This window comes from Myotis davidii, unplaced genomic scaffold, assembly GCF_000327345.1.
Source record: "Myotis davidii unplaced genomic scaffold, ASM32734v1 scaffold362, whole genome shotgun sequence".
Lineage (NCBI taxonomy): Eukaryota > Metazoa > Chordata > Mammalia > Chiroptera > Vespertilionidae > Myotis > Myotis davidii.
Genome location: NW_006297152.1, coordinates 1452007 through 1478603, shown reverse-complemented (window position 1 = coordinate 1478603; position 26597 = coordinate 1452007). Strand labels below are relative to the sequence as shown.

The 26597-nt window shown below is 45.6% G+C and overlaps 1 protein-coding gene across 4 annotated transcripts in view; it reads left to right on the top strand.

Annotated features, from left to right (window-relative positions):
* The window catches only part of PTPN14 (protein tyrosine phosphatase, non-receptor type 14), a 131408-nt gene that overhangs the window by 41238 nt on the left and 63573 nt on the right, over window positions 1–26597 (top strand). For all 4 annotated transcript variants that reach the window (XM_006772930.2, XM_006772931.2, XM_015569944.1 and 1 more), the window contains 2 exons: window positions 5434–5759; window positions 19053–19222. In XM_006772930.2, coding sequence (XP_006772993.1) covers window positions 5586–5759; window positions 19053–19222 — 344 coding nt within the window. In that variant the 5' untranslated portion in view covers window positions 5434–5585. The remainder of the gene's footprint in view (window positions 1–5433; window positions 5760–19052; window positions 19223–26597) is intronic.

Below are 26597 nucleotides of genomic sequence, written 5' to 3'. Positions count from 1 at the left end.
GGGGGGAAGGGGCGGGGAGCCCAGCCCCAGCCAACTGAGCCACACTGGCCAAAGCGCATGGTTCGTCTGTTTGCCTGGTCCCTTTCCACAGGGAATTGTCGTAGCTTCACATAGCTCCATCTTAAACTCTGTGCTCTTTGCTTTGCCTTTTTCTTTTCTTTTTCAAAGCCTTTCTCCACAGTAGCTGGTAGGGTGCTCAGAGCCTTCTTTTCACACCTGCTTTGCTCTCCTTTGAGTGACCAGCTTGCAGTGCTGGGGAGAAGGAGGGACTGTGCCACTCGACTGAGTGCCCCCGAGGCCATTTTCTCATTTCCTGCTCACAAACAGGTGGGGTGAATATTGTCTTTGTAGATGAGGAAACTGAGGCTGAGTGAGGATAAACGGCTAACATTCACCCCAGGCCTCTCTGGTTAATGCCAGTTCTTGCCCAAAGGTTTGCCTGTGTTCTTTTCCTTAAGAGCGAACGTGGGTTCCCGGAAGCACTGAGCCCACCCTCCTCTGCAGTGACTTTCTCCAGTGCAGCCGTTAACAGTTTCCTTTGCTTTGCTGAGACAAAGACCCCGAGTTAGAGAGTTCTCAGTGTGTGTGGCACTTGTTTTTTTTGTTTTGGTTTGCTTTTTTCTTTGCTTCTTATTCCCAGTTACTCTCATCACTAAAGGGCTAGCATCTAACTCTCTTACTTTTCTTTCTAAGGTGTACCTAAGAAAAAGGGGATTAATAGACTATATTTTAAAATTCGAATAAATTAGTCTTTACTGTTAGTTTTACCATCGATAGTCACAAAAGAGACTTGTTTAACCTTCATGATTTGGGTATTAGCAACAATTGCAGCTCATATCATGTATTAGATAATGTTCTTTACGAGCGGATCAAGAAAATTCTGTGTTTTAGATGAGTGTTTATTTTTAAAAGAGCTTTCTGTTTTAAGAAACACCTTGTAGTAAATAGAAAGACAACTGCCTAACTTGATCTCTTTTGAAAAGCCAGTTTCACCAGGAAAATCTGAAGTGTCATGAACATGTGAGCTTTCTATGAGAGTATGGCATTTAGTTCTAGGTTTTATTGTATTTCTTTATTTTTAATGTTCAACCGAGGACATTCTTAGAAGAGAGAGAGAGAGAGAGAGAGAGAGAAAGAAAGAGAGACTTTCTGTATACACCCATACATGGGATCCAACCCACAATCTAGGTATGTGTCCTGACCAGGAATTGAACCAGCAACACTTCGGTGCACAGAAGGACAATGCTCAACCAACTGAGCCACTTGGGCCGGGCTGGTTCTAGGCTTGATAATGTTCATGTGTCGAGTCCCCAGCGAACCACATGGGGAAAGTGAGAAAGGTGCCAGGAGCCAGGCTGTGTAACACAGGACTCGCTAGTAGACTTCATGTCGATTCTGGTATATGGTGGGATATCAGAGCCCTTGTCTCTCTGTCTTTCAAGGACAAAGCTAAGGAATTCGGCTTACACACAGCAGGGAGCTGGCTTGTGTTTAAGGTAGAACTATATTCTCCTCCAGAGAGGTCAGAGGTGGATGAGTGACAGATGCTGTGGCATCTTCTGGAGCTTAAATATGCGAGGTAATTCATAGACACAACATGCTAAGACTGAAAGGGACTGGGCGGTCATCACTGACCTCCCTCTGGTTACAGATTAGTGTCACACAGATTGTTTACCTGGGATGCTTCAGGTGTAGCCCTTCCTGAAGGTAAGGAATGTCGTAAATGACAGCCTGGGAGTTCTTTCCAGAAGCCCAGCTCTGTGAGCACACAGTTCTGGCTGTAAATGCCGCCAGCTTTTAATTGAGGTCAATGGTGTGGGTCTCAAAGATGGAGGAAACCTGCTTCTAGCTTTGAAGGAGTTTAGAGTCAAGGTGTGTGGATACTTCTGACATAAATCAGTTTGCTCTGTTAAATAAGCATGAAAATGACTGTGGGAGTGCAGCCAAGGTGATCTGAGGGCAGGATCAGAGAAGTCCACGGGGAGAGGCAGTGCCACTGAAACGGAGCCGTAAGGAGTAGGTGTGGCTGGAATCTGTTCTGTACCTGCGTGGAGGGTTGCCTTTTTTTTTTTAACCTTTTGATTGTGAAAAGTGTTAGATACACAGAAAAGCGAAAAGAATAGTGCCATGAATACCTGGACACCTACCACCTAGATTCAACAGCTGTTAATGCTTTGTCATCCTTGTTTCAGCTCTGAACGTGTGCATGTACCTATGTGCGTGTGTTGTTTTTAGCCGTTTGTTAGTCACAGGCATCGTGACATTTCACCCCTCAGTATATCCATTGGCTTCTCCTAAAGCCATTCACCGGCAGAAGCATAATTCCACTACAAGAAATGGAAGAAATTTAACAGCAATACAGTCTATCCAATTCCTGTTCTCTCTTTCAAATTTCCCTAATTGTCCACATCTTTTTATTTTTTTCCACACCTCGGTTTGATGAAGGGTCACACCTTGCATTTTGTTTTTCTCCTACATCTCTCTTTTATTTCCTTTTTAAATGAAATATATTGGGGTGACATTAAGGGTCACACCTTGCATTTTGTTTTTCTCCTACACCTCTCTTTTATTTCCTTTTTAAATGAAAGGTATTGGGGTGACATTGGTTAATATGATCACACAGGTTTCAGGTGTGGGTTTCTATGGTGCAAGATCTGTATACTGCACTGTGTGCCCCCCGCCCCCTAAACCTCTTTTACCCTAGAGCAGCCGCCTTCTAATCCCACCTGTTTAGTTTTTGTTTCATGATATTGACCTTTAGAAGGACTGAACCAGTTTTCTGATAACCTTTTTGTTGCTACCTTACCAGGGAAGTTTCTTGCAAATTGAAGATTTAAAATGCTGTGCAAAACCTAAAATAGTCAGGTATTGTGTAGGAGATATCTTGGCAGGTTGTCTGATGTTGTTCCTGAGATACCATTTTCAGTATCTAATGCATTTTACTCTTTATTTGCCACAATAAGATAAGGCAGCTATAAAATGTTAGAACGGTTTAGAAGTCTATAAACTATAAAGCGAGAGTTCTATTTAATGTCGCCACTGTGTAGTCCCGAGATAACAGTTAATCGCTTTGGTGAACTTATCTTCTTTCCCATTTCTGTGGGGTTTTTTTTGTTTTGTTTATGTATTATAAAAACTGTTGTTGTGCAGCTTACTTTTTGCCCCACTAACTGCGCGTTATGGACAGAATCCCACAGAATAGGTAGCAAGGGTTGTTTTTAATAGTGGCTGGGATACATGTGCACCAAGCCAGCCACATTCCTTGATCGGTGTTTAAGACGAGACACACCCAAATTGTAAAGTGCCTGGCCCAGGATTAGCTATGTGGCTTGTGCCCACAGTGCAAATATTTTCCTCTGTGTGAGGCTCCCCGGCTAATATAGGAATTGAAGCTTGGTGTTCTGTGTCCTGTGTTTCAACAAGTTCTGGGAATGCGTGAGTAGTAAACTCTTCAGGGCTCTGTATTTGAATTCTGGCTCTCTTTTTGTCTTTTCTGGGCGGGTCCCTCCATCCTCCTTTCTGCAAATATCAGGAGATCATCAGGTTGGCCTACCTTGGAAGTAAACATGATACTCTGCCAACCTAAAGTGATTTAGAAATGTTAATCTATTTTACCAAGTCGCAGCCTCTGCTGGCATGTATATTTTAAGCCATCGTAAAACATATCCCTGTCATGCTAAGGAATGTGCCGAGGGCAGGCATCAAAGACCGGCTGAGGGAGTGTGGGGAGTGTGTTTTGCTGTGTTGTAGTTTTATGCTCTGACAACCTTCGTGAGGCCTGGGGTACCGACACGGAGTGGTTCCTAAATGTTGAAGCCATTTCATTTATTTATTTAGTTATTTTTTCTATGTTTTTACTGATTTCAGAGCGGTAGGGAGAGGGGGAGATAAAAACATCAATGATGAGAGAGAATCATCGCTTGGCTGCCTCCTGCACGCCCTCTACTGGGGATCAAGCCCACAACCCGGGCATGTGACCTCCTGGTTCATGGGTTGATGCTCAAACACTAAGCCACACCGCCGGGCCCATTTTATTTATTAGTTCAATAATTCCGGCAAGTAGTTATTCATACTTGTCCATTCAAGTGTCAGGGGGCTCAGAGGTAATTCTATGGATGAAGGGTTTGAAGGCTGGCTGAACTGCCCGGTGCAGGGAATCAGGTTAACAGAGGGATCATGGGAACAGGAGATGGTCCTGTGAGCTTGATATGGAGAGCAGAAGGTTGAACAGAGGGGCTGCCGGGCCATCTCTGGCTTCTTTGGAAGGTATGAGCCTCCCCGTGAGAGCATTGCTGGCTCAGGGTGGGACGGAAAAGCCACTTGGTTGTTGTCGTTTTATTGTTGGGTTCTCCATGGCAATGATGTCATCACTGGCATTTGGTGGACCACCAGGGTGTCAGGAAATCTCATTTTTAGTAAGTTAAATTATCGGTGATTTGGTCACAGGGCTTTTGCATCAAGCATTTTGTAAAAGAACAAAATGGTGATAGGGTGGTTCTCCATATCTGACTGTCTAAATATTTGGTAAAAAAAGGACAAGCACATTAAAGAATTCATAAATTTAAAATGTTTTTTTTAAAGTAGGAAGTTGCCGCCTATATTAATTGTGTATTTCCTCCATATTCCATTATCCTTTCTCAGTAAATAAACAAGCAAATAAGTGATAAAATATTAAAATAAAAATAAAGGCAAATCATGTTGCTAAAAGTAGAGAGGCAGTGCTGAGATTTTAATTTTAGGATCAGTGAATTTTTTAAATCCACAAAAACCTCGCTTTTTCTCTCTGCAAAACAGAGATCATAAAATCTACACCACAGGGTTGTCCATGGGGTTGAAATGAGATAATATATATTTAGAAGTTAAAGAAACAGTGTTGATTCCACTCCGATTGCTCTCTCGGGCAGACAGAATTGTACAGTGAAAAAAGCATGTGAGTTGAGGTTGCAGACGTTGGTGTGAATTCTTTGCCATGCATGAGTTCCTTTATTTAATTAATTAGTTAATTCGCACTTGAGGATATATTTATTGATTTTAGAGAGAGAGGGAGGAAGGGAGAGAGAGGAAAACATCTTGATTGCCTCCAGTACGTGCTCCAATCCGTGATCGAACCCACAACCTAGGTATGCGCCCTGACTGGGGATGGAACCTGAAACCTCTTTGGTGTACGGGATGACGCTCCAACCAACTGAGCCACTGGCCAGTGCTTGGATGAGTTCTTTTCATCTCTCTGAATCTCCATTTCTTCGGTTCTAACCGAGGAGTTTATCATGTCACCCTTGTAAGATAAGATAAAGTGCATGGGCTCTCCCAGGTGTCTTGCAGGTTCTGGAATCTGGATGTTGATCCGGGGAAGAGGGTGTCTGTGCCTCTGAAAAATGTGCCGTATCATCAGCTTCCTCTCCACGAATGACCTCGCTCCTTTTCTGTTTGCAGCGACCCTGCAGCGTGCCACCCCGGGCATGGACACCTTCTCCCGTGTCTGGAGGAGCACGGCTGGTAGTGCCATCGCCGCGTCCCGGAACTGCTAAGGCCATCTCAGGGGCGTGGGCGCCGGGAGAGGAGGGCGACACCCGAGGGCCGGAGCCATGCCTTTCGGCCTGAAGCTCCGCCGGACACGGCGCTACAACGTCTTGAGCAAGAACTGCTTCGTCACCCGCATCCGCCTGCTGGACAGCAATGTCATCGAGTGCACGCTGTCGGTGGAAAGCACCGGGCAGGAGTGCCTGGAGGCTGTGGCCCAGAGGCTGGAGCTGCGGGAGGTAAGGGTGTGAGTGTGGCGGGTGCGCGAGCGAGCGAGAACTCACCCAGGGGACCACCACCTGTCTCGGCTCCTGCCTTGCCTTTCTGTCCCAGCCTGGTGTTTAGAAGAACCCTATTATATTAGCAGGGGCTCGATCTTCCAGCCCTCAGTGGAGAGAAGCGAGAACACGCCTAGAGCGTCCAGGGGGTGACGGCCTCCCTTTGGCTTCCACTGATGGCAAGGGTTAGGGGGAGTTGGAAATGAGAGGCTCTCCTCGCCAAAGTCATTTACTGTCTGTACAAGGGCGGAGTGGTAGCTGGGGTGGCATCCGGCTGCCTGTCAAGGCGAGAACGCCCACGTAGGGAGGGATGCAGCTGCCTTCCTTTTTTGCCCATTTGTGTCTCCGTTTCCCTCTTCAAAGGGAAGAAAAAGAGAGTAAGCATTTAGCGTGAGTGCGAGCAGAGAGGTTTTTTTGTAGGAGCGTGGAACATGGAGTTTTGTTCCCTCTAAGATTCCTCCTGACCCTCGTTTCCTTTGTACCGTCTGTGCGCCTTCTTTGGGCTGTAAGCAAACCCAGGTTGACTGTACAGTCAGTCATCGCATTGCTCTCTAGGAGAGCCTCTTACTCAGGGCAGCGTGTCCTTCCGAACAAGCCGGCCCTGCGGTTTCCAGTCTTACAGACACTCCGGGGAGGAGACGTGGTGCGCACCGCACACAGCATTTGTCTTGAGAACCATGTGTCGTACCGGCTATTGGGTAAGGGAATGGTTGAGCGGTTGCCGGAGCTGAAATGACTCTAGCTCCTGAGATTCAAGCCTTACTCCTAGGCGCTGTGACATCCTTGCCCAAGACCACAGGGTGATGGAGAAGAGGGGTGGTGCCTGTTGGAAGTGATTGATGGATGGTGTTTGAGCACCGCCCCTCACGAGCCACCTTCTCTCCATGTGCATATAGGATGTGGGGTCACCCACGAAAGGTCGTCTTCTCCCCGTGGCGTCTTCCCCAGGCCCACTCTTATCCCCTGAGCACTTCTGCCTCCTGCTGGCCTTCATGTTTATCCTCTGGTTTCAGAGGTCAGGTCTTCGGAGTTGATACTCCTGTGTAGGAGCCCGTCCTGCCCAGGAGACTTGTCAAACTCTGTAGCTGACACACTAGAATAAACATAATCTGACCTTGTTTGTCTATGGCTGGCTCTTTTTTTTGCTTATTAGTAACCCGTTTAGGTAGATTTATTTATTTATTTTTAAATAGTTTTATTTATTTTAGAGAGGAAGGGGGAGGTGGAGAGAGATAGAAACATCAATGATGAGGGAGAATCACTGATCGGCTGCCTCCTGATGAGGGAGAATCACTGATCGGCTGCCTCCAGTATGACCCCCTACTGGGAATTGAGTCGGAAACCTAGGCATGTGCCCTTGACTGGAATGGAACCTGGGACTCTTCAGTCCACAGGCCAATGCTCTATCCTCTAAGGCAAACCGGCTAGGGCTGGAAATATATATTTAAACATAGGGCTGTGCATGCATATAAAGGGAGAACCTTAATGCTACAGATCAGTTGGGCAGGAAGCTGGTCTAAATTCTTGGCAAACATTTAGTTACAGATCATTTAAAAATAAATGCAGTGATTTTCCTTTTGAGTATGGTATTCCCAGTAAGTCACATTAGAGTAATTAAGTATTCTTCACGCTCACTGGGAGGCATAGAGCCTGTGGCTAAGTAGTTACAGGCGCAGCCATTGGAGTCTTGGACTTGAGTTCAACTTACAGTTCTGTCGCTTTTTAGTTAGGTAACCTTGGAAAAGCGATTTCATTTCTGGAAAATGGGAATAATGACCCTCACTTTACTTAGGGCCGTTGTCAATATTAAAAGAGGTACAGTATGGGAAATGTGCAGTGCTGTCTCTAATAATATAATAACATGTGATTGTTCCAATTTGAGAGTCTTTTTCAATGAAGAAAATCTTGAGCAACTGCAGTGCATCAGACATTGTGTTAAGATGTGCCCAGACTACCCAGCTGGTGTGGCTCAGTGATTGAGTGTTGACCTATGAACCAGGTGGTCACGGTTCGATTTCCGGACAGGACACATGCCCGGGGTTTTGGGCTCCATCCCCAATAGGAGGAGGCAGCCAATCAATGATTCTCATCATTGATGTTTCTATCTCTCTTTTCCTCTCCCTTCTTGTCTGAAATCCATAACAAAAATATTTTAAAAAAAGATGTGCACAGACTAGTAGGGAGTCCAACATTTACATGAATAGCTGAGAAGGAATGTGATCCATGCTGAGATGCAATGCAGGGGCAGCCGTGCCCTCCTGCCCCACTGAACACCGCAGCCCTGGCAGAGAGAGGACGCCTCAGGGGAAGGAGGAGCAGGGACTTGAAGGAGTCAGAGGAGATGAGCAGGTGGAAGAGAAGGCGAGGTCACCCTGGGCGTGGGGAACAGGATTTTTGCAGATCCGAGGATGTGAAAAAGCAGCACATTCTTGGGGACTGAAAAGCCACCTCTGCCAATCACCAGGTAGAGCTCCAGCGGAAGGCGCAAGGTGGGGCGTGCCTGGAGATGCGGAGGGTTAGTCATTACTCTCCGCAAACTATTGTTCCTGGCGGTGAGAGGGCAAAGGTCAAGCCCGGATTATCCCACAACCGAGTTGTCACAAAGGCCAAAGCAGGGAAGTCACATTCTGCTGTCAGGTGTGTGTGGCAGGGTGACTGATCCTCTAATGCTCAGGGGCGGTGCGCGCTTAGTGCTGGCTTTATTTTGACGTGCCCCCAGCGGCCGCATCCGCATTAGAGCACATCACTTTCTTCCCTGATTGTGTGCTTTTGTTCTGTGACAGCTGGCGTCTGAGCTATGGCCTTTTGAGAAACAATCTGGTAGCTACTTCTGAACTGAAGGGTGAGCTAGGGCAGTCCGGTGCTTTGTTCCTCTTTTGTGCATCCACACCTGGAGGAGGAATGCACTCTCCACTCCGAGGCCCAAGTCGGAGGGGTGATCCAGGTCTGCTCCACTCACTTGACTTTGTATTGGGGTCAGTTTCCAAATAGAGCCTTTGGCGCTTCAGAGGAGAAAGTGGACATCCATCTAAAATATAACAACACGTTTGGTCTTGATGAGGCTTGGAAACCCGATTCGGGCGGGTATTGCCTTTTGCCAGTAGAAGTGCCCTGTGGTGTAGGTGTATCCTAAACTTGGTAATAGCTTTATATTAGGAAAGGAAAATTAATTTTGATTTAATTTTAGATCTGCATTAATTACAATTGGTGTTTCGTCACTTAATTTTAGTAGATAATTTTATTTTTTTAAATGCGGTTTTAGGTTTACGACAACATTGGAAAGCAGAGTTCCATGTACCACCTGCCCCCACCTGCCCTCCTCTTCTCTTCCGCCATCAACATTCTGAATCACAGGGAGCATTTGTTACAATTGATGAATCCACATTAATACATCCTTTCCCCTCAAAGTCCACAGTTTACATTAGAAGGGAGAGAGAGAGAGAAGAGAGAGAGAGAGACGAGAGAGAGAGAAAAGAGAGAGAGAGAGAGAGAGAGAGAGAAACATTGATTTTTTGTTGTTGTTCTACTTATTGATGCATTCATTGGTTGCTTCTTGTATGTGCCCTAACCAGGGATTGAACCTGCAACCTTGGTGTATTGGGATGATGCTCTAACCAACTGGGCCCATTAGGGTTCCCTCTTGGTGTTGTACATCCTGTGCATTTTGACAGATGTGTAATGACTTGTGTCCACAGGGGAAGCTTTTTGAGGGTCAAGTCTGGTTCTGAATGCACTGATGTGCTGCCATGTCAAATGGCATCCAGATGGCCCAGGCCTGGTCCCTAGGTCAGCACATACAGTCCCGCCCGGGGAAGCTGAATATAATAGGGTCCCTGCTCCCAGAAACCCCAGAGTTTAGAGAAGAGGACAAACAAGCAGCAAAGCAAAGGGAACAGTCCGTACCGAGGTACAGAAACAGGAAAGCCCATGGAATTTTCAGGGAAGGGCAGAGTTCAGTTTGCACCGCTCCGTTTGTGTGTGTGTGTGTGTGGAGGGGTCATGGCGGGGAGGACAGGAGTGTGGAAGGGCTGGCAGGAGTCCGCTTTTGAAGGTTTGAGTGTATCTGGGTAGGGAATTTTAGCCAGACCCTGTAGGAGATCGTTTCCAAAACGTGTCACCAAAATAATGAAAACAACCGCCACCCTTTACTGGTAATGTGCTATCTGTTGTGCTGAGCACCTTCCATAGGTCAACTATTTAATTCTCCTAACAAGCCTGGAATGTGGCTCTCCTGCTGTCCCTGTTTTACGGATGTGGGATCACAGTTCAGGCTGCCCTGCCCGCTTTCGCTGGGATGGCTCACACCCAGGCAGGCGAGCTCCACCATTCCAATTCCCAGGGATGTGTAGTGGCAGAAGAGGGGCCGTGGTCCACGATTTGGGAAACGCCCTTGGAAGTTCTATAGGATAGGAAAAAAAATGCTGAACTCAGTGTTTCACAGTTATTTTAGTTTTCAATTAAATCCTCTTTGAATTGCTTGAGGAATAAAAGGCAGCCCTGAGACGGAAAGCTGTGGAAGGATTTCAAGGCGGAGCCTGACATTGGTCACCTTGGGTTGAGGACCGTGGTCGGCAAACTACAGCTCGTGAGCCACATGCGGCTCTTTGGCCCCTTGAGTGTGGCTCTTCCTAAGCCTTAGGCGTACCCTAATTGAGTTAATAACAATGTACCTACCTATATAGTTTAAGTTTAAAAAATTTGGCTCTCAACAGAAATTTCAGTCGTTGTACCGTTGATACTTGGCTCTGTTGACTAATGAGTTTGCTGACCACTAGTTTAGAAGAAGAACCAAAGAGCAAAAGAGGAATGGGGATTGGAGGGAGAGGAGCATCAGAGATGGCCATTAGGTAGACGTAACAATAATCCTGGCAAGAGGAAATAAAATGAATTCCCCTTGCCAGGATTATTTTTAATTGTTTTAAGTTCAGAACAACAAAAAAATAGGTAGGAGTTTCTGGCCAGGAACTTCATTAAAGGAAGGGATTTAAGAGATACAGAGGCTCAGAAAATTAGAATTCTGATAATATAGTTACAACATATTTGGATTCATGGATTTCACCCATTTTTCCCCCCCAAATGAAATACTCAGTGGCACTTTTAATGTATAAAACGCAGCTGTTCTGTTTGCAGAAGGGATGGCTGGCGGGAGTTCCATTTCCTGTGTCCTTTTTGCCCCCAACCCAGTTTGAAAAAATCACTGCCCTAGGTTAAGAGAGAAATAGTTAAAGCAATGTGGCCTGATGACTGAGTCCAATATTTAAAAAATAAATACACGGAGAAGCAGCAGAGTTGAATGGCTGGGAAGCTGAGCTTGGCTCAAACTACCCGAGTTTGAACCCCGGCTCTGCCACTTCTTAGCTGTGTAATATTGGGCAGTTGCTTAACTGCTCGTGCCTCCGTTTTCTTATCTGTAAATGGAGATGTAATAGTAACAGCCTCCATGAGTTGTCGGGGCATTAAATGAGTTGGTTTTTGCCATAGTATGGACAGTGCTTGGCACAGGACGATTAAGTAACCATCCATGTTTCAATAGGGTGGTCTCCTCGACAGGACACCACACATGCTCTCTGGACTCTGCTCCTATGCTTTCAGGGAACTGGCTCTCCCCCTTTTATAAGTCTGCTTGTTCCACTTAAAAAAAATATTTGTATTGATTTCAGAGAGGAAGGGAGAGGGAGAGAAAGATAGAAACATCAATGATGAGAGAGTCATTGATCAGCTGCCTCCTGCACACCCCACACTGGGAATTGAGCCTGCAACCCAAGCATGTGTCCTGACCGGGATTCGAACCTTGACCTCTTGGTTCATAAGTTGACTCTCAACCACTGAGCCACACCGGCTGGGCTGCTTGGTCCACTTATAGATGGCTTTTGTTATTACATACTGACCTTACATTAAGCCAAAATCTTTTAACGACTTGGACAGTTACTATTCATTTAAGACTGCGGCTGTTGAGCGCTTAGAGTGTGCTAGTTTGAACTGAAATGTGCAGTAAGTGTAAAATATGCATCTTATTTTGAAGGCCTAGTATGGGAAAAAAGTTAAGATATTCCATTAATCATTTTTATGTTAGTTACACGTTGACAGCATCATATTTCGAATGTATCATTTAAAATAAAAGTTATTACAGTTAATTTTATGTCTTTGTACTTTTCCATCTAGCTACTAGAAAATTTAAAATTAAATATGCGGCTCCCAGCCCTAACCGATTTGGCTCAGTGGATAGAGCGTCAGCCTGTGGACCGAAGGGTCCCAGGTTCAATTCTGGTCAAGGGCATGTACCTTGGTTGTGGGCACATCCCCAGTAGGGTGTGTGCAGGAGGCAACTGATTGATGTTTCTCTCTCGTTGTTCCTGACTCTCTATCCCTCTCCTTTCCTCTCTGTAAATAAATCAATAAAATATATTTTAAAAAAAACGTGGCTGCTATTTTTACTAAACATATCAAGGGAGCCATGCTAATGGTAGTAAATAATACAAAGAAGTCTAATAAAATGTACAGATATGCTAGCATTATTTCCTTTAGGGATAATCTTGACTCTGGTTTTAATTAGGAAATAATAAATGGAGGAGGGGTAAATACTTGAACCAAGGTGCCTGAGTAACTCTATTCAACTTAGAGAACTGTTGTTCTATGAGGAAGTCTAGCCTTCTTGGGAATGTGAATTCAGTAACTCCTGGCCTCTCCAAGGCTAGACTAAGAACACTGGTTTTTAAAAGAACCGCAAGAAAAAAAAAAATCCATAATCATTTCCTAGGGTGGGTGAATATCCTCCAGTGTATCCCCCTTTTCATTTGTAAATTTTTATTTTTGTCTTTCCTAAAAGCTGATTTATCCAAAGCTATTGGCTGCAGGAAAGATGCCTTGCATTTTGCTATTTTCATCATGGCCGGAGTTTATAAAGAGATGGAATCTTAAACATGCATTTCCTATCATCAAAGAAAAGCTAACTTACTTTAAGGATATTTCTGTGGTTTGCTTGTATGCTAATGTTTTCAGAATTGGTGACTTCAGCGTGACTGTGGGAGTATTTGTTTGATTCAATGGAACGCCTAATTTCCTGACCCTGTCAGACAATAGTGGCGTTTGCTGTACGTTAGAGCCTGCTTCACCCCAGCCATGTACGTTTGTATGTGCAGTGGACTAAAATAATGAACACCGATAAAGAATCAATTGAGAAGTAGTCTGCTCACGAGATTTCCAGTCTTCCAGTTTGTATTGCTTTTTGTCTTCGTAAGCATAGTAATCTTCTTAGCTTAATGTCAGCTCTGTGAGGCAGATTAACACCAGTGTCTATTTTCTAGACATAGAGACTGTAGGTGAAATCATTCCCCCAGTCTTAACTTGTAAGTCTTCGTCGTTTTGCCTATTCGGAGTGATTTTTTTCGTGGCTGTGAGATTTGCTTCTTGGGTTATGTTGCTCTGCAGTTTCTTTTCCTGTACTGTGATGAAGAGATCGGCCAGGAAAATGAAGGTGGTGCAGGAGTAAATTATAGATGTGTCAGCTCTAGAAATCTCAGACGTACCTAGAGAAGGGGTTGATTGCACACAAGTTGTTTTGTACAATTATCCACCTGATGAACGGTGGCTTATTTTCCGAAGCCATTGGAATGTGATCGCGTGAAGCGCCGTTTCAGAGCCCGCCTGGACGTCTTTAGAAGTATTTCCCTAGCCTCGGTGGAAGTTTTAGTGCTTTACCTAATTCCTGTATATTTTATGTGGAGGCAGAGCAACTCTCTGTTTCTAACTTTACAACTGAAGTACTGCAGGCAACCTGTTACAACTTCGTGCAAGAAATTTTAAACTTTTGCTTCTGGATGATTAACTCTTCAGAATGCTTGAGATAAGATCATGGACTTAATCCCTAGTAATTGCCAAGGCTATGTCTGTAACCCTTAGAAATAGCATTAAAGCTGTGCCATTGGTTGAAAAATTAGAAAAAAAACCTAACAACCCCCCAAGAAATCTTTTCCTGTTAATAGCCAATGTTGCTGGGGAGGGGGAGAGGGATAACACCATCTCTACAAATAAATGAACAAATGAATTAAAAAATGCTCCAGAGTGGCCCTGGCTGGTGTGGCTCAGTTGGTTGAATGTCATGCCATGCATCGAAAGATCACCGGTTCGATTCCCTGTCAGGGCACATATCCGGGTCCTCAGTGGGAGTATATACATCAGAGGCAAATGATTGATGTTTTTCTTTCACATCGATGTTTCTCTCTCTCCCTTTCCCTTCCTGTCTTTCTAAAAATCAATAAAAACATATTTAAAAAAAAACAACTAACAATGCTTCAGACTGTTTTGGAAGACCATGACTCCCTACAGTCTTTTCATGATACCAAAAGAGAGAGGGAGACCTTACTTTGACACTAAAATAGTCACACACCACTCTGTCACTGAAGAAACTAACATATTTTTGAGAGCCTGCATATGCGTTTGCTTCCTCTGTTCAAATGCAAAGCTCCAAGCCAAGCAAACCAGGAAACTACTCATGAAAACGACAACGTAATGTGGCTCCCCTGTGTCTTTTCTTAGTGGTGCATTTTTAGTAACTGATTCAGAGGTACGGTTCCTCTCCTGGGAGCTGGTTCTCCTGTCTTCTCTTCTCATCATTTGCAATGAATTCATTGCAGAATTCAGCACACACTTGAGCTGTTTTTCCAAGAAAACGAGAGGAATAAAAAGGGATTGACAGCTCACCAGGAGGTATGGTGAAGAGGAGGTGGACCTGGCTTAGGTTGGGTGCCTCAGAGATAGACCGATCAAGTATTCCCTGAATTTACTTGGAAAACATAGTGGGAGCCCTTTGATCACGGAGGAGCTGGTTTCTATTCGGAGTCATCCACCACGTTCTCCTCAACCATGTGGCGATGTTTAGCAGTGAGGCTCAGCTTCCAGAATGCAGCTGGAGTGTAAGTTGGCAAGTCAGCTGTGAACAGGCCTGCTGTGGTCCCAGCTGGGCCTCAGGGGATGATGGTCCCTTGGCTAACACACAGGAAGTTGGTTGGTGCCCATGTTAATTGAAGTGAGCGGTTAGGTTCTGATTCCATTTCCTGCATGGCACTGTGTACACGTGGCAGAACACACCAGTGCCGCATTGCAAACTTTTGTTTGTTTGTTGTTTTTGTTTTTAAAATATATTTTATTGATATTTTACAGAGAGGAAGGGAGAGGGATAGAGAGTTAGAAACATCGATGTGAGAGAAACATTGATCAGCTGCCTCCTACACATCCCCCACTGGGGATGTGCCCGCAACCAAGGTACATGCCCTTGACCGGAATCGAACCTGGGACCCTTGAGTCCGCAGGCCGACGCTCTATCCACTGAGCCAAACCAGATAGGGCTGGGTAGGAACTTTGAGACGGGTTTTCTCCTCTACTGAGTACCCCAGAGCCCAGATACAGCTGGCGTAGGAATGAGGGCGGTGGCGTGGGCATGGAGAAGGTTACTTTGAACATAGCTTCACTGAACAGTGTGCGGATGGGGAGTTCATGAATGGACTTTGCTTTTTACTTGACAAGTGAACTCAGCACTTGTAAAATTAGGTTGTCTGGCTGTGAGTAGGTAGCAACTGGGTCCGACAGGTTACCTGTCTTATCCAATTCTACCCTGCATTGGAAACCCCATATTTTGAGTAGTTTTCTGTAATTTTTTTTTTATTGGGTAAATGCATAACGAGCCACCCTGAAATATGCTGTGTCCTATGGAAAAGGATGTGTTGCAGCAACACCACAAATCTTATGCCATGAATTAGGGTGTGTTTTTTTGCGTTAGAAGTGGTTTGCCTTGTTATTTAGAGTTCTGTGCTATCAGTGGTGGCTCAGCCCTGTTACCTTACCATGGTTTCTCTTGTACCTCATCATCCCCCCTTTCAATGTAGGCACCTGTGTGTGCATTTATCTGTGCATGCATGTGGGTGTGTATGCGTACTCTATAGAATATTCTTGGGTGTGTATATAGACTCTGTGGAGTATTCTATCTCAGGCTTTTCTTTGGGAGGAGATCAGGTCTGGTTTAACGATTGGGTGGATGGGAATGAGAAAAGGAAATTTAAAATACTGGCCTTTATGAAAACATAGGAGCAGGAAACAAATTTTTTAAAAAAATTTCCTTTTGAAAAGTCAATCATAGCCTGTTAACGCAGTTACTGAGGGCCCTTTATGATGTGAATGTTACTAATTTCAGTGGGTGTTATCCTCTGAATGAAGTAAGGCCCATAAATGATTCCCCCAAAAGTCAGGACTACTTTTAGCGAAAGACACTCAATCACGGGCGGCCTGTTAAGTAACTGTAAAGTTTTGCCCTCCCTTTCTCCACCCATGCTTAGAAAAGGGCTCTTTTCCAACTAAAATACGTACTACATAGCACATTACTGTTTACGTATATTACCTCATTTATGCTATGCAGACTCGCCGCTGGCCATCCAAATACCCTTCTGTGGCCTGCGCTCCTCAACAGAATTCAGTATAACGCAGAGCCGCCTTGGCCCCTTTCCCAGTTTGTGAAGTACCCAGGTTCCCTCACGTTAAGATTCACCTGAGCCTCCGTCATAGATCCCCTAGGACAGCATCCGGGTGATGTGCCGGGGTCCCACCCACATCCGTAATGAGACTCTCAAGAAAATCCTGTGGGAGCCACTGCTCTGTGACTATTTCTTTTTTCTTACACATTTTATTTCATTTGTGTTTATTTTTAGAGAGAGAGGAAGAGAAAGGGAGAGAGAGGGAAACATCGATGTGAGAGTGAGACATCAGTAGGCTGCCGCCTGCATGCCCCCGATCGGGGATCAAGCCTGAAACCCGGGCATGTGCCCCGACGGGGAATGGAACTGGCAATCTCTTGGGGATCGGGAGGACCCCCAGCCACCTGAGCCACCCTGGCCAGGGCTCTTACACCTTTCAGATTTTTGTGTGATGGACAGACAGGCTTCCCAGCTCTGACTTTGGCTTGCCTTTTCTCACGTAGTTGAGACAACTGCTGTTTTCTGATCCAGTGGTTCATGGGGTAGCCAGTAGTGCTGATGAACAAGATTCTTGAGGCTTGCCTGCTTTTCTTCTCAGTGACGATGATGGTGGCAGTAGCATCAGCAGCCGCAGAAGACACCGTTTATGACATGGTTACTTAACAGGTGCCCCCCACAGGCACGGTTGGTCGGCATCACCGCATTTGCACCCCTAGGAGCCTGTGGGTGACAGATGAGGAAGCTCTGAGATGTGAGGAGGCACCGGAGCTTGGCCACAGCCCCCGAGGTAGTGAGGGCAACAACTGGGAGATGAGTGACTTCAGAGCCTGTTTTCTTCAGCTCAGCCACATTTCCCTGCCTCTACGTCAGTGGTTCTCAACCTTCTGGCCCTTTAAATACAGTTCCTCATGTTGTGACCCAGCCATAAAATTATTTTCGTTGCTACTTCATAACTGTAATGTTGCTACTGTTATGAATCGTAATGTAAATATCTGATATGCAGGAGGGTCTTAGGCGACCCCTGTGAAAGAGGGTTGTTCGACTGCCAAAGGAGTCACAACCCACAGGTTGAGAACCGCTGCTCTACGTCATCAGTCACATTGGAACAGCTCGTGGACTACCCGAAGCTGGGAGAGGAACAATAGGGTCGGAATTCACTCAAGCCAGTTTGTCTGAGTCGATAGAAATAGAATCTTGGCTCCGTTTGTTGGTATTTCGTTGCTCAAGAAATGCATAGACTTCTGGTGTGAACTTGCCCTTTGGGACAGCGTGGAGGAAATTGGATCAAATCGCCGCTCCCACCTGAAAGTATCACTTAAAAACACCCTGCAGAGGTTTTGGGCCTCTAGCTGTGTGGAGGTGAGGCCAGGTCTGGTTTTCTAGTAATGTCAGAGTCAGAACTTTCCTGTAGATCTGGGTAGCGCTGTGGCACGGGTGAGCCACAGTATGGAGGAGGGGCGGCCAGCTGGCGGGGGACATCTGCACAGGATTGCCTTGGGAAATTAAACATCGTCCTGAAAACATTCTTTTGAAGGTAGGTTTCCAGGTGTGCTGTACAGTATTCGAGGCTGTAATTGAAATAGAAAAGAATGCTTCCAAAGCAGTGAGTGATCTGTTTTTTTGGCGATTGTTGTGCTAATCCTGAAATCTGAGCACCAATTAATATGAAGACAGGATAGGATGCCTAAAAGCACCCGTTTTCATCATTGAGCCCGTCGTTCAAAACTAAACTGGGTGAGGCTTCATGTCCAAGGGTGAAAAATCTCACTTTCATCTATCAAATCCCACCACAATCAGCCAAGAACAGCCACTGGGGGCCCCATGGCAGCTGCGAAGAGGAGACCCCCACCACTCTGAAAGCTTGATGTGGAGGAGAGATTTGCTGCGGTTCATGTATAATGAAGTGGTCGAGGCAGTGTGGTTTAAAGGACTCCATTAAAGCTCCTAAGGAGAGAATCCATTTTCAGTTAAAATCTGGGACTGGATGGAAATATTCCACACTGTGGACGCTGGCCATGGGCAGAAGGCTTTGTCCTAGGACAGCGGTTCTCAGCCTGTGGGTCGCCAACCTGTGGGTCGCGACCCCTTTGGGGGTCAAACGACCCTTTCACAGGGGTCGCCTAAGACCATCAGAAAACACATATATAATTACATATTGTTTTTGTGATTAATCACTATACTTTAATTATGTTCAATTCGTAACAATGAAAATACATCCTGTGTATCAGATATTTACAATTCATAACCGTAGCAAAACTACAGTTATGAAGTAGCAACGAAAATAATTTTATGGTTGGGGGTCACCACAACATGAGGAACTGTATTAACGGGTCGCGGCATTAGGAAGGTTGAGAACCACTGTCCTAGGAGTTGAGTAATCGGTTCCTCTGCAGCAGGTGCAAGGACTGTGCTTGCCTTGGCCGGCCTGTTCCGTGTGAGAGCACGAGGCACCAGGAGCCACGGGAAAAGTCAGCTGTGAGATCTGAGGAAAGAGTCGGCGAGGTCCCCACCCTGCACCACCCCCTCTCCCTGACATGGGTGCATCGGCACCCGCATAGACAAACAGCAGCCATGGGTGTGGATACTGCCTCTGGGTATTCAGTGTCGATCACAATACATGTGTACATGTGGTTTCTTTTTAAGTCGTCCCAACGTCAAGAAAGTGACAGCTGAATGCTTGTGTATGGGCCGGGGAACCGCGGGGGCCGGGAGGCTGGGAGCCTCGTTTCCTGTGTGGTCTTGGGAAGGCCCTTGCGAGCAGGAACTGATGTTCTTTTGCCCTTTTATCTAGACGCACTACTTTGGCCTCTGGTTTCTCAGCAAGAGCCAGCAGGCACGATGGGTGGAGCTGGAGAAACCGCTGAAGAAACATCTGGACAAATTCGCTAATGAGCCTCTGCTTTTCTTCGGAGTCATGTTCTACGTGCCAAATGTGTCATGGCTGCAGCAGGAGGCCACGAGGTAGGTGCATTTTCCCCGCATTCCGTGTCAGGGCGTGGCTGAGCGGCGAGGCTTCTGATGAAGGACATGAGCTGGTGGTTGATCTAGGGTGTGTGCGTGTGTGTGTGTGTGTGTGTGTGTGTGTGTCTACGAGTGCGTGTGTTTAGTGGGCAGTAGATGGGGATTCTTTCCCAGTTGCTTTTCAGCTTGAGAATATTTGTTTGAATTCATGTCGCTAACTCCGACTCAACTGTTCCTACAATGCTCATAAGACAGCAGTGATCCTGAATCAGGTAGAAGTTTGCCTCTAGCAGCACGGCAGTATTCCTTGGAGGCTGTGGGGAAAATATGCTAGAATCGAATAAAAAAAATGAACCTCCTATTTACTGGGTAGTCCACTCCTTCCCTCGAAATGTCCCCAAACAAAATGTACCTCCAGTCTTTGGATTTGAGGATTGGGAAGGTAACGGGAGATGGGAGTCGCGTTGAGGAAAATGTTGAGGGGGCAAGAGTTTGGATTGTCTGAGGGTGAATGAGGGGAGACCCACTCGGGGATTGGTCCCTTCCTCCTGCTCAGAGGCTGCTTAACCTTGGAGAGAATCACCTGCCATCTTTGAAGTGATATTTCCCCTCATCTGTCAAGAGAGGGATTTGGATAAGTTCCTCAAGGTCGGATAGTCTGCGATTCTATGAAGGATGCAAATGCATTTTTGTTGGTGGTGGTATAGTTCACTTATTGGTAAGAGTTTTCCATTAAAATGTCCTTGTTGGGGGGTTAGCTCGTCAAATGGTTATTTGCAGTAATAAAAGGCATTGCTTGGACTCTCTGATTTTTGCCTTTTCCCCGGATCCTGGCATTCTGAGTGGCAGCAGTGCCAGTGACGTGCCGAGACAAAGGAACAAGCGGTATTCGACTCGATGAGTGCATGTGTGGCTTCGTAGATGTGAACTTTCTGAAATAGGATGTACTTGACATTTTTATATATACATTTTGAGGTAATGGCTTCCATCTTTTTTTTTTAAAATAAAAACTGTTGTTAAATAGGTTGTTTTTCTGTAAACAGAGGGCATGAGATAGCTCACAGTCTGACCCAGAAAACCTGTGTTCGGTCTTTCAGGTGCCATTCGTTTGAAGCACTTGGTTGTATACTGCCATCCATTATTTTCAAGTTATTTCACTTTTCTAAGCCCTTTCTGTTTTTATTAAAAATATATTTTTATTCATTTCAGAGAGAGAGATAGAAACATCCATGATAAGAGAGAATCATTAATCAGCTGCCTCATGCACGCTCCCTACTGAGGATCGAGCCCACAACCTGGGCATGGGCCCTTGATCAGAATCGAACCTGGGACCCTTCAGTCAACAGGCCGACACTCTATCCACTGAGCCAAACCAGCTAGGGCTAAACCCACTTGAAGATGATTTACACCTCAAATGTGGACGGTACCTGCTGGCTTATGAATCCTTGCTGAGTACTTACACAGTTAGGAACATAGCATTGGGTTAATAAGTATTTGCCAATCCGTGGCTCTCGGACCATTAACTGCAAGGCAATGAGTAACAAGACTGAAACACGGGCGATAAATGAATGCCTATTGAAAAAAGGCATCCGTGAGAAAAAAAAGTGCTGCTACTTTAGACAGACTTATTCTATAAGGTCTGTTGTTGCAGAAGAGCAGTTGAAATGGTGAGGGACTTGGGCATTGTGCTTTATGAAGGCAAAGAAATCAGTTTGTTTGGAAAAATGAAGACTTGTGAGGGTGTGGTGGCTGCCCTGGGATATATGAAGACTTCTAGGGAAGGAATTCTGTGTCCACTCTGGGACACAAAATTAGGGCTGATAGTGAGTGAAGTTCAAGGAATTGAAAGACTTTGGTTACTTGGCTCAACATAAGAACATGGTTTCTAATAGCTAAGTCCACAAAAACGTGGAACAAGCAGACATTTAGAAGGGCAAGGTCCCTGGTGTCTGGAATTGCTGGCCCAGAGCAGATAGTGATGTGGTGTCCCTGGAGGAGACTGTCATATGGGGTAGGATGTTGGAATAGACCAGTTGCTTAAACAGACCGGGACCTGCTATATCCTAATTACCCAGAGTGTTTATTATAAATATGGATTCTAGGGCTGTACCAGAAGTCTGCATTGGAGTGACTAAGGCTGGGGATCAGGAGGATGTATTGTTTAAAATAATATTCCTCAGGTGGTTCTGGTGTTCGTTCATACTTGGGAATCAATACATTAATTAACCTCTAAAGTTCTTTATAGTTTTATTTTCCAGGTAAGTAAAATTAATGCTGCATTATTTGGCTGTCAATATTTGCATTCCTAAGCCGAAACAAAGCAAAAAGTGTTTAGATCTCAAATTTGAGGTAAAGAGTAAGAGTTGTTGGTGGTGCTGGTTATTGGGGCTGGGGACGAGGGGGCACGTTTTTCCTTTTCCTTTAGAATTCCTTTTTGCTCAGTTAGCTTGGTCTGTTTAAGATGAAATTCGCTAAGGAGGGACAGTGTTTTCCAACACAAGATTCTGGAGCCAACTCTATTACTGTCATTTGCTCAGAAAAACTAACAAAGGAAATAATGCAACACTTTGAGGACACTTTTAGGCTCAAACATTAGAACTAAACTATGTAGATTTCTGATATAACCTTTTATGGTGGGGGATGCTTAAAGTTAGGAGCTGGGCTAGCATGAGGAGGTGTGTGGTTGTGTGTGTGTGTGTGTGTGTGTGAGAGAGAGAGAGAGAGAGAGAGAGAGAGAGAGAGAGAGAGAGAGAAAGAGAGAATGAATATGAATGAATGAATATTTCAGGAATTTGTGTTGCCCCCAGGTGCCTTAGAACTGGAATGCTTCAAGGGGTGTCAGAGCAAATCAAAGACTTAACCTGGGGAGATGGAGAAATAAGAGAGAAAGATTGTAAGTACAGAAAGGAAAAATTTACAGAGGGAGAAAGGAACGCAGAAGGGACTAACATACACGTGGGAAGGTTGAGAGCCACCGACAGTGACTCAGGTGTGATTCAGTGAGACCTACTGTGGGAGGAGGGCACATAGACTAGAGTATAAAGAAGACATGGTTTGGACAGAATCGCACCTTTAAATGCTCAGGGTTTCCGGGTTTGGTGTTAGAGGCCAATAGATGAGCTGAATTCAAGGTGAAGAATGTTACTCAGAGTCATTAGGAGCCTGTGTGGGGTGGGTGTGGGGGGCGGAAATCTGAGCAGTTTTTGAAGGTTTTAGAAGCATCCGGGGCCCCATCTGAATGTTGAAGCTCCTGAGGCAGAGCAGCCTGGAGGAGCAGTGGTGGGGCGGGGTTCCCCAGGAATCCTCATGGGAGGAGGAGGGTGGTGACTAACTCTGCAGCCATCCGCTGTTACCCCAGTTTCCAGGCGGCTCAGGTGGGAGATGGGCTTTGGCATCTGCGAGCACCTGGGAGTGGCCGTGTCTGCCACCAAACAGTTCGTCTTTGTGATGCCCACAGAGAAAGATATTTGCATAGATTAGAAATAGAAATCTGTCTTTCACTGTGGGCAAACCCGTTGGAGGAGGCAACCCTTCAACCATCTGTGCTTAAAAAATAAGCCTTTGTCTGGAGCCAACCAAACTTGTTTTCGCCCAACACGTGTTTGCAGTGGTCTGGCTCCCTCTCTTTGAGAGGGAAGCAGGTTCTATAGAATTCGTCAGGACAGCGTCTCTCCTCTCTGACAAGAGTTTATTAGTAGAAGTAAACTGTTTGTTAGTTTGATGTGTGTTGACCCATGCATGTTAAGACACATGGGGGTGAAAGGAAGTTGTAATTAAAAGGCATGTATTTCATTTCTTATCCTCAGATAATCCCACCCTTGAAAGCTTGCCGGTTAATAGACTATACAGCCCTGACCTGTGTGGTTCAGTGGTTGGAACGTTGGCCCGAGCACCTAAGGCTCATGGTTTGATTCCTGGTCGAGGGCACATACCTGGGTTGCAGGCTCGATCCCTGGTCCTGGTTGAGATACGTGCAGACACACAACCAATTGATGTATCTCTTACCCCTCTCTCTCTCTCTCTCTCTCTCTCTCTCTCTCTCTCTCTATCTCTCTATCTCTCTATCTCTCTCTCTCACTATCTCCCCCCACCCCTCTCTCTCTCCCTCTCTCCCCCCGTTCCTCCCTCCCCCCTTCCTCCTTCCCTTCCACTCTCTAAAAATCAATGGGAAAAATATCCTCAGGTGAGGATTAAAAACAACAACAAAAAAATGGACTATACAAAACAACACAACAAAAATTTGCAAATGTTGTTGGCTGTAAACTGTTTAAGAAAGCAATGGACTTAATTGAAATGATCACGGGCAGATTTTTTTTAAATTAAAAAATTAAGAAGCTCTGTTTTTTGACATTAATTTTGACATACTGTGTCTCCTTTCCTGGATATAACCTTTGAAGAGCAAATCTCTTCATAAGTGAGGGAAATCGGCCAAGATACTATGATTGAGTTGGGGGAGAAATGAGTCACTCAGGCCCTAGTTTTAGGTGATAATTGAAGGAGAAGACAAAAGCTATTAAAAGGAGAACACACATAGGAGTACACATACAAGGAAAAAGAAATCTCTTGATATTCTCACAGAAGTGCGAAGAAACTGGTGAAAAGGACACCCTCATAGACAGATGGAGGGTGAGTCATGAAGCCATAGGAATGGAGGAGATTAAGAAAGTTTGTTAACCCCACTCCAAACTGTAAGACACATTACCTTGGGGCTGTAAAAACGTTCGTTTTCCCTAAACCTTTGGTTAAAATGACTCAAGGGATGGGGCCATCATAGGTTTGTTTATTTTATTTTTATTTTTTTCCCCATTTCGCTTAACTTCTCATCTTCTTTTTGCCAGCTTTTCTGTTGAGCACAGGGACTCTTACTCGCGGTTCATCTTCCCCTGACTCTAAGGGAAGATTTTTGTAATGTGTTATAATCATTTGCATAGCAACAGGCTCATCATAAACACATGGTTTTCAGCTTTTTCTGGACACAGAAGGAAAAATGATGGCTTGTGAGAGGTGGAGAAATTCTTAGTCAAACAGAAGGATACTTAATAATAGCAAAGGGAAGCCAGGGAACTCCTGGCCAAGATCATTGCTTTGAGTTTAGCTCTGGGCTTTTTCCAAGTCTTTCTCCAGTTGAGGAAGTCCCTCTTGAGGTTTTTTTTTTTTTTCCAATATGAAAGAGAAAACTTCTCAACGAAAAAGTAATTTTTGAAGAGGGAATCTAGGCTTCAGAACTTTAAGCTGCTGACCCCTTGCGTGCGTGGTTTGAAAAAAACATCTAATCCTGGGACATTTTTCTTGTACCAGAACATGTTTGTCTTCGCATTGCTCACCGTGGAATGGTATGTTTGCCTAGTTAGTGCAAAGGAGCTTTTCATGGTCCCAGTGAGGGCAGATAACCTTTCCTTTTTCCAGGATGGGCTTGCAGCCTGGAGTTCGGGGGGGGGGGCTGCCTGCCCTCCTGTGGGGAGCTCTGTATAGAAGCAAAGCAGCAGAACCGTGGCTGTACCCTGCGCAGCCACTCCACTCGCCAAGGACAGTCCCAGCACCCTCTCGTGCATCTGGCCAAAAGTCCTGGTCTGCAGGACCTGTCCCAGGCTCCCTTCATCTAGTGCAGCGGTTCTCAACCTGTGGGTCGCGACCCCTTTGGCGGTCGAACGACCCTTTCACAGGGGTCGCCTAAGACCATCCTGCATATCAGATATTTACATGACGGTTCATAATAGTAGCAACATTACAGTTATGAAGTAGCAACGAAAATAATTTTGTGGCTGGGTCACAACATGAGGGACTGTATTTCAAGGGCCAGAAGGTTGAGAACCACTGATCTAGTGGGTGCTGCCCCCGTGTTTTCTGTGCAATTCCCACAGTCTCTAAAGGGACGCTCTGTGCTAGTCTGCTAGGTCAGGCTGCCTCCCACTCATTCCCGGGAAGATTTAAAAAAAAAATGCTTAATCTCTGTATGGGATTGTATGGGGACAGTCTTCAGTGTTAAATGTCGTTCCTGTCTGGGAAGAACTCACTGGAAAGGTGTCTTTCCACATTGAAAACTGCACCATTAAGAGGGTGTGTGCATCTTTTTGTGATGGTGGATGGCAAAGGAGGTAGGTTCTTACATTTTTAGACTATGATGGGGGCCCCTTTTCTTCCAATTACATTTTTGGGTCAAATATATATTTTAATCCTCACTCAAGGATATGCTTTATTGATTTCTAGAGAGAGAGGGGGAAAAAAGGAGAGATACGGGAGGGGGGGGGGGGGGGGTGTGGAAGCGGAGTAGAGAGAAACATCCATTGTTGCCTCCTGTATGCGCCCTGACCTGGGATCCAAACCGTAACCTTTTTGGTGCGTGGGACGATGCTCCAACCCACTGAACCACCCAGCCAGGGCCCAATGGCATACTGATGGTCAAGCCACACGAGGTGAAGCTAGCATCCTCATAAAGGCCAAAGGGTGTTTTGAATATATACATATTGTTAATAATAGGTTTTAGGACGTAGCCCAAAGCCCACACAACGGCTTTCTTCACCTTTCCTTTCTTGCAAGTACCGGTGCTGTCCCCACTTCAGCTCTTGCCGTCTGCCTTGAATGCCGTTGGAAATAAGTCAGCGTCCAACCAGTGTTTACTGTCCCTTTTAGAAGCTCTAATTATGGTAATGTCCCCATTTCCTTTTACAACCCCATTTATTCTGTTCCTCCGGTTCTTTGAGTTCTGTTATGATTTTGAAATGCCATCTTCATGGCTATTTAAAGTGTCCCCGTGGGCTGGGAACTAGGGACTCCCTTCCAGCCCCATCCCAGGCGGCCGGAGTTCCCGGGGAGGACAGAATCTGCTGGGAATCGCGGATCCTCCTCCCGAGCAGCTCCATCTGGTGAATGGGAGCTTGTTCTCTCTCCGCTGGTGACTGAGGACGCGGTGGTTCCTGCCGGATAGCGGAGATATTTTTAGACGCTGTTGATACGAGGACTTAAACTCCAACATGATTCTGCGTGGTTCGTGCAATGTATGATGAGATGACAGAGGGAAATGGCTGCCTGTGAGCCGCAGAGCAATCTTGGAGGCAAGAAGAATGGCTTGCCCACAAGGAGGTTAGTCGGTGGAAATGGTAGCCGCCATCCACATGGCTTTTGATTTCAACCTCTATTAAGCAAGGTGTTTCGCTAGTCAGCAGGAGGGGAAGAATGAGCAGACCTCAGCGCTCTCCCTGCTCCCCCCAAGGGCTGGCTCTCCAGGCAGCTTTGATTTTGTGTCTGAGTGTTTGATGTATTGGAGGATCATTTGAGTTTGTCCTTAAAGGTTACTGGAACCCAGGGAGCCTGGCAAGTGTCTTCCAGGACCTGGGCCAGCTCTGTGGGCCGAGACCCGTGCAGTTGGCTCCATGGA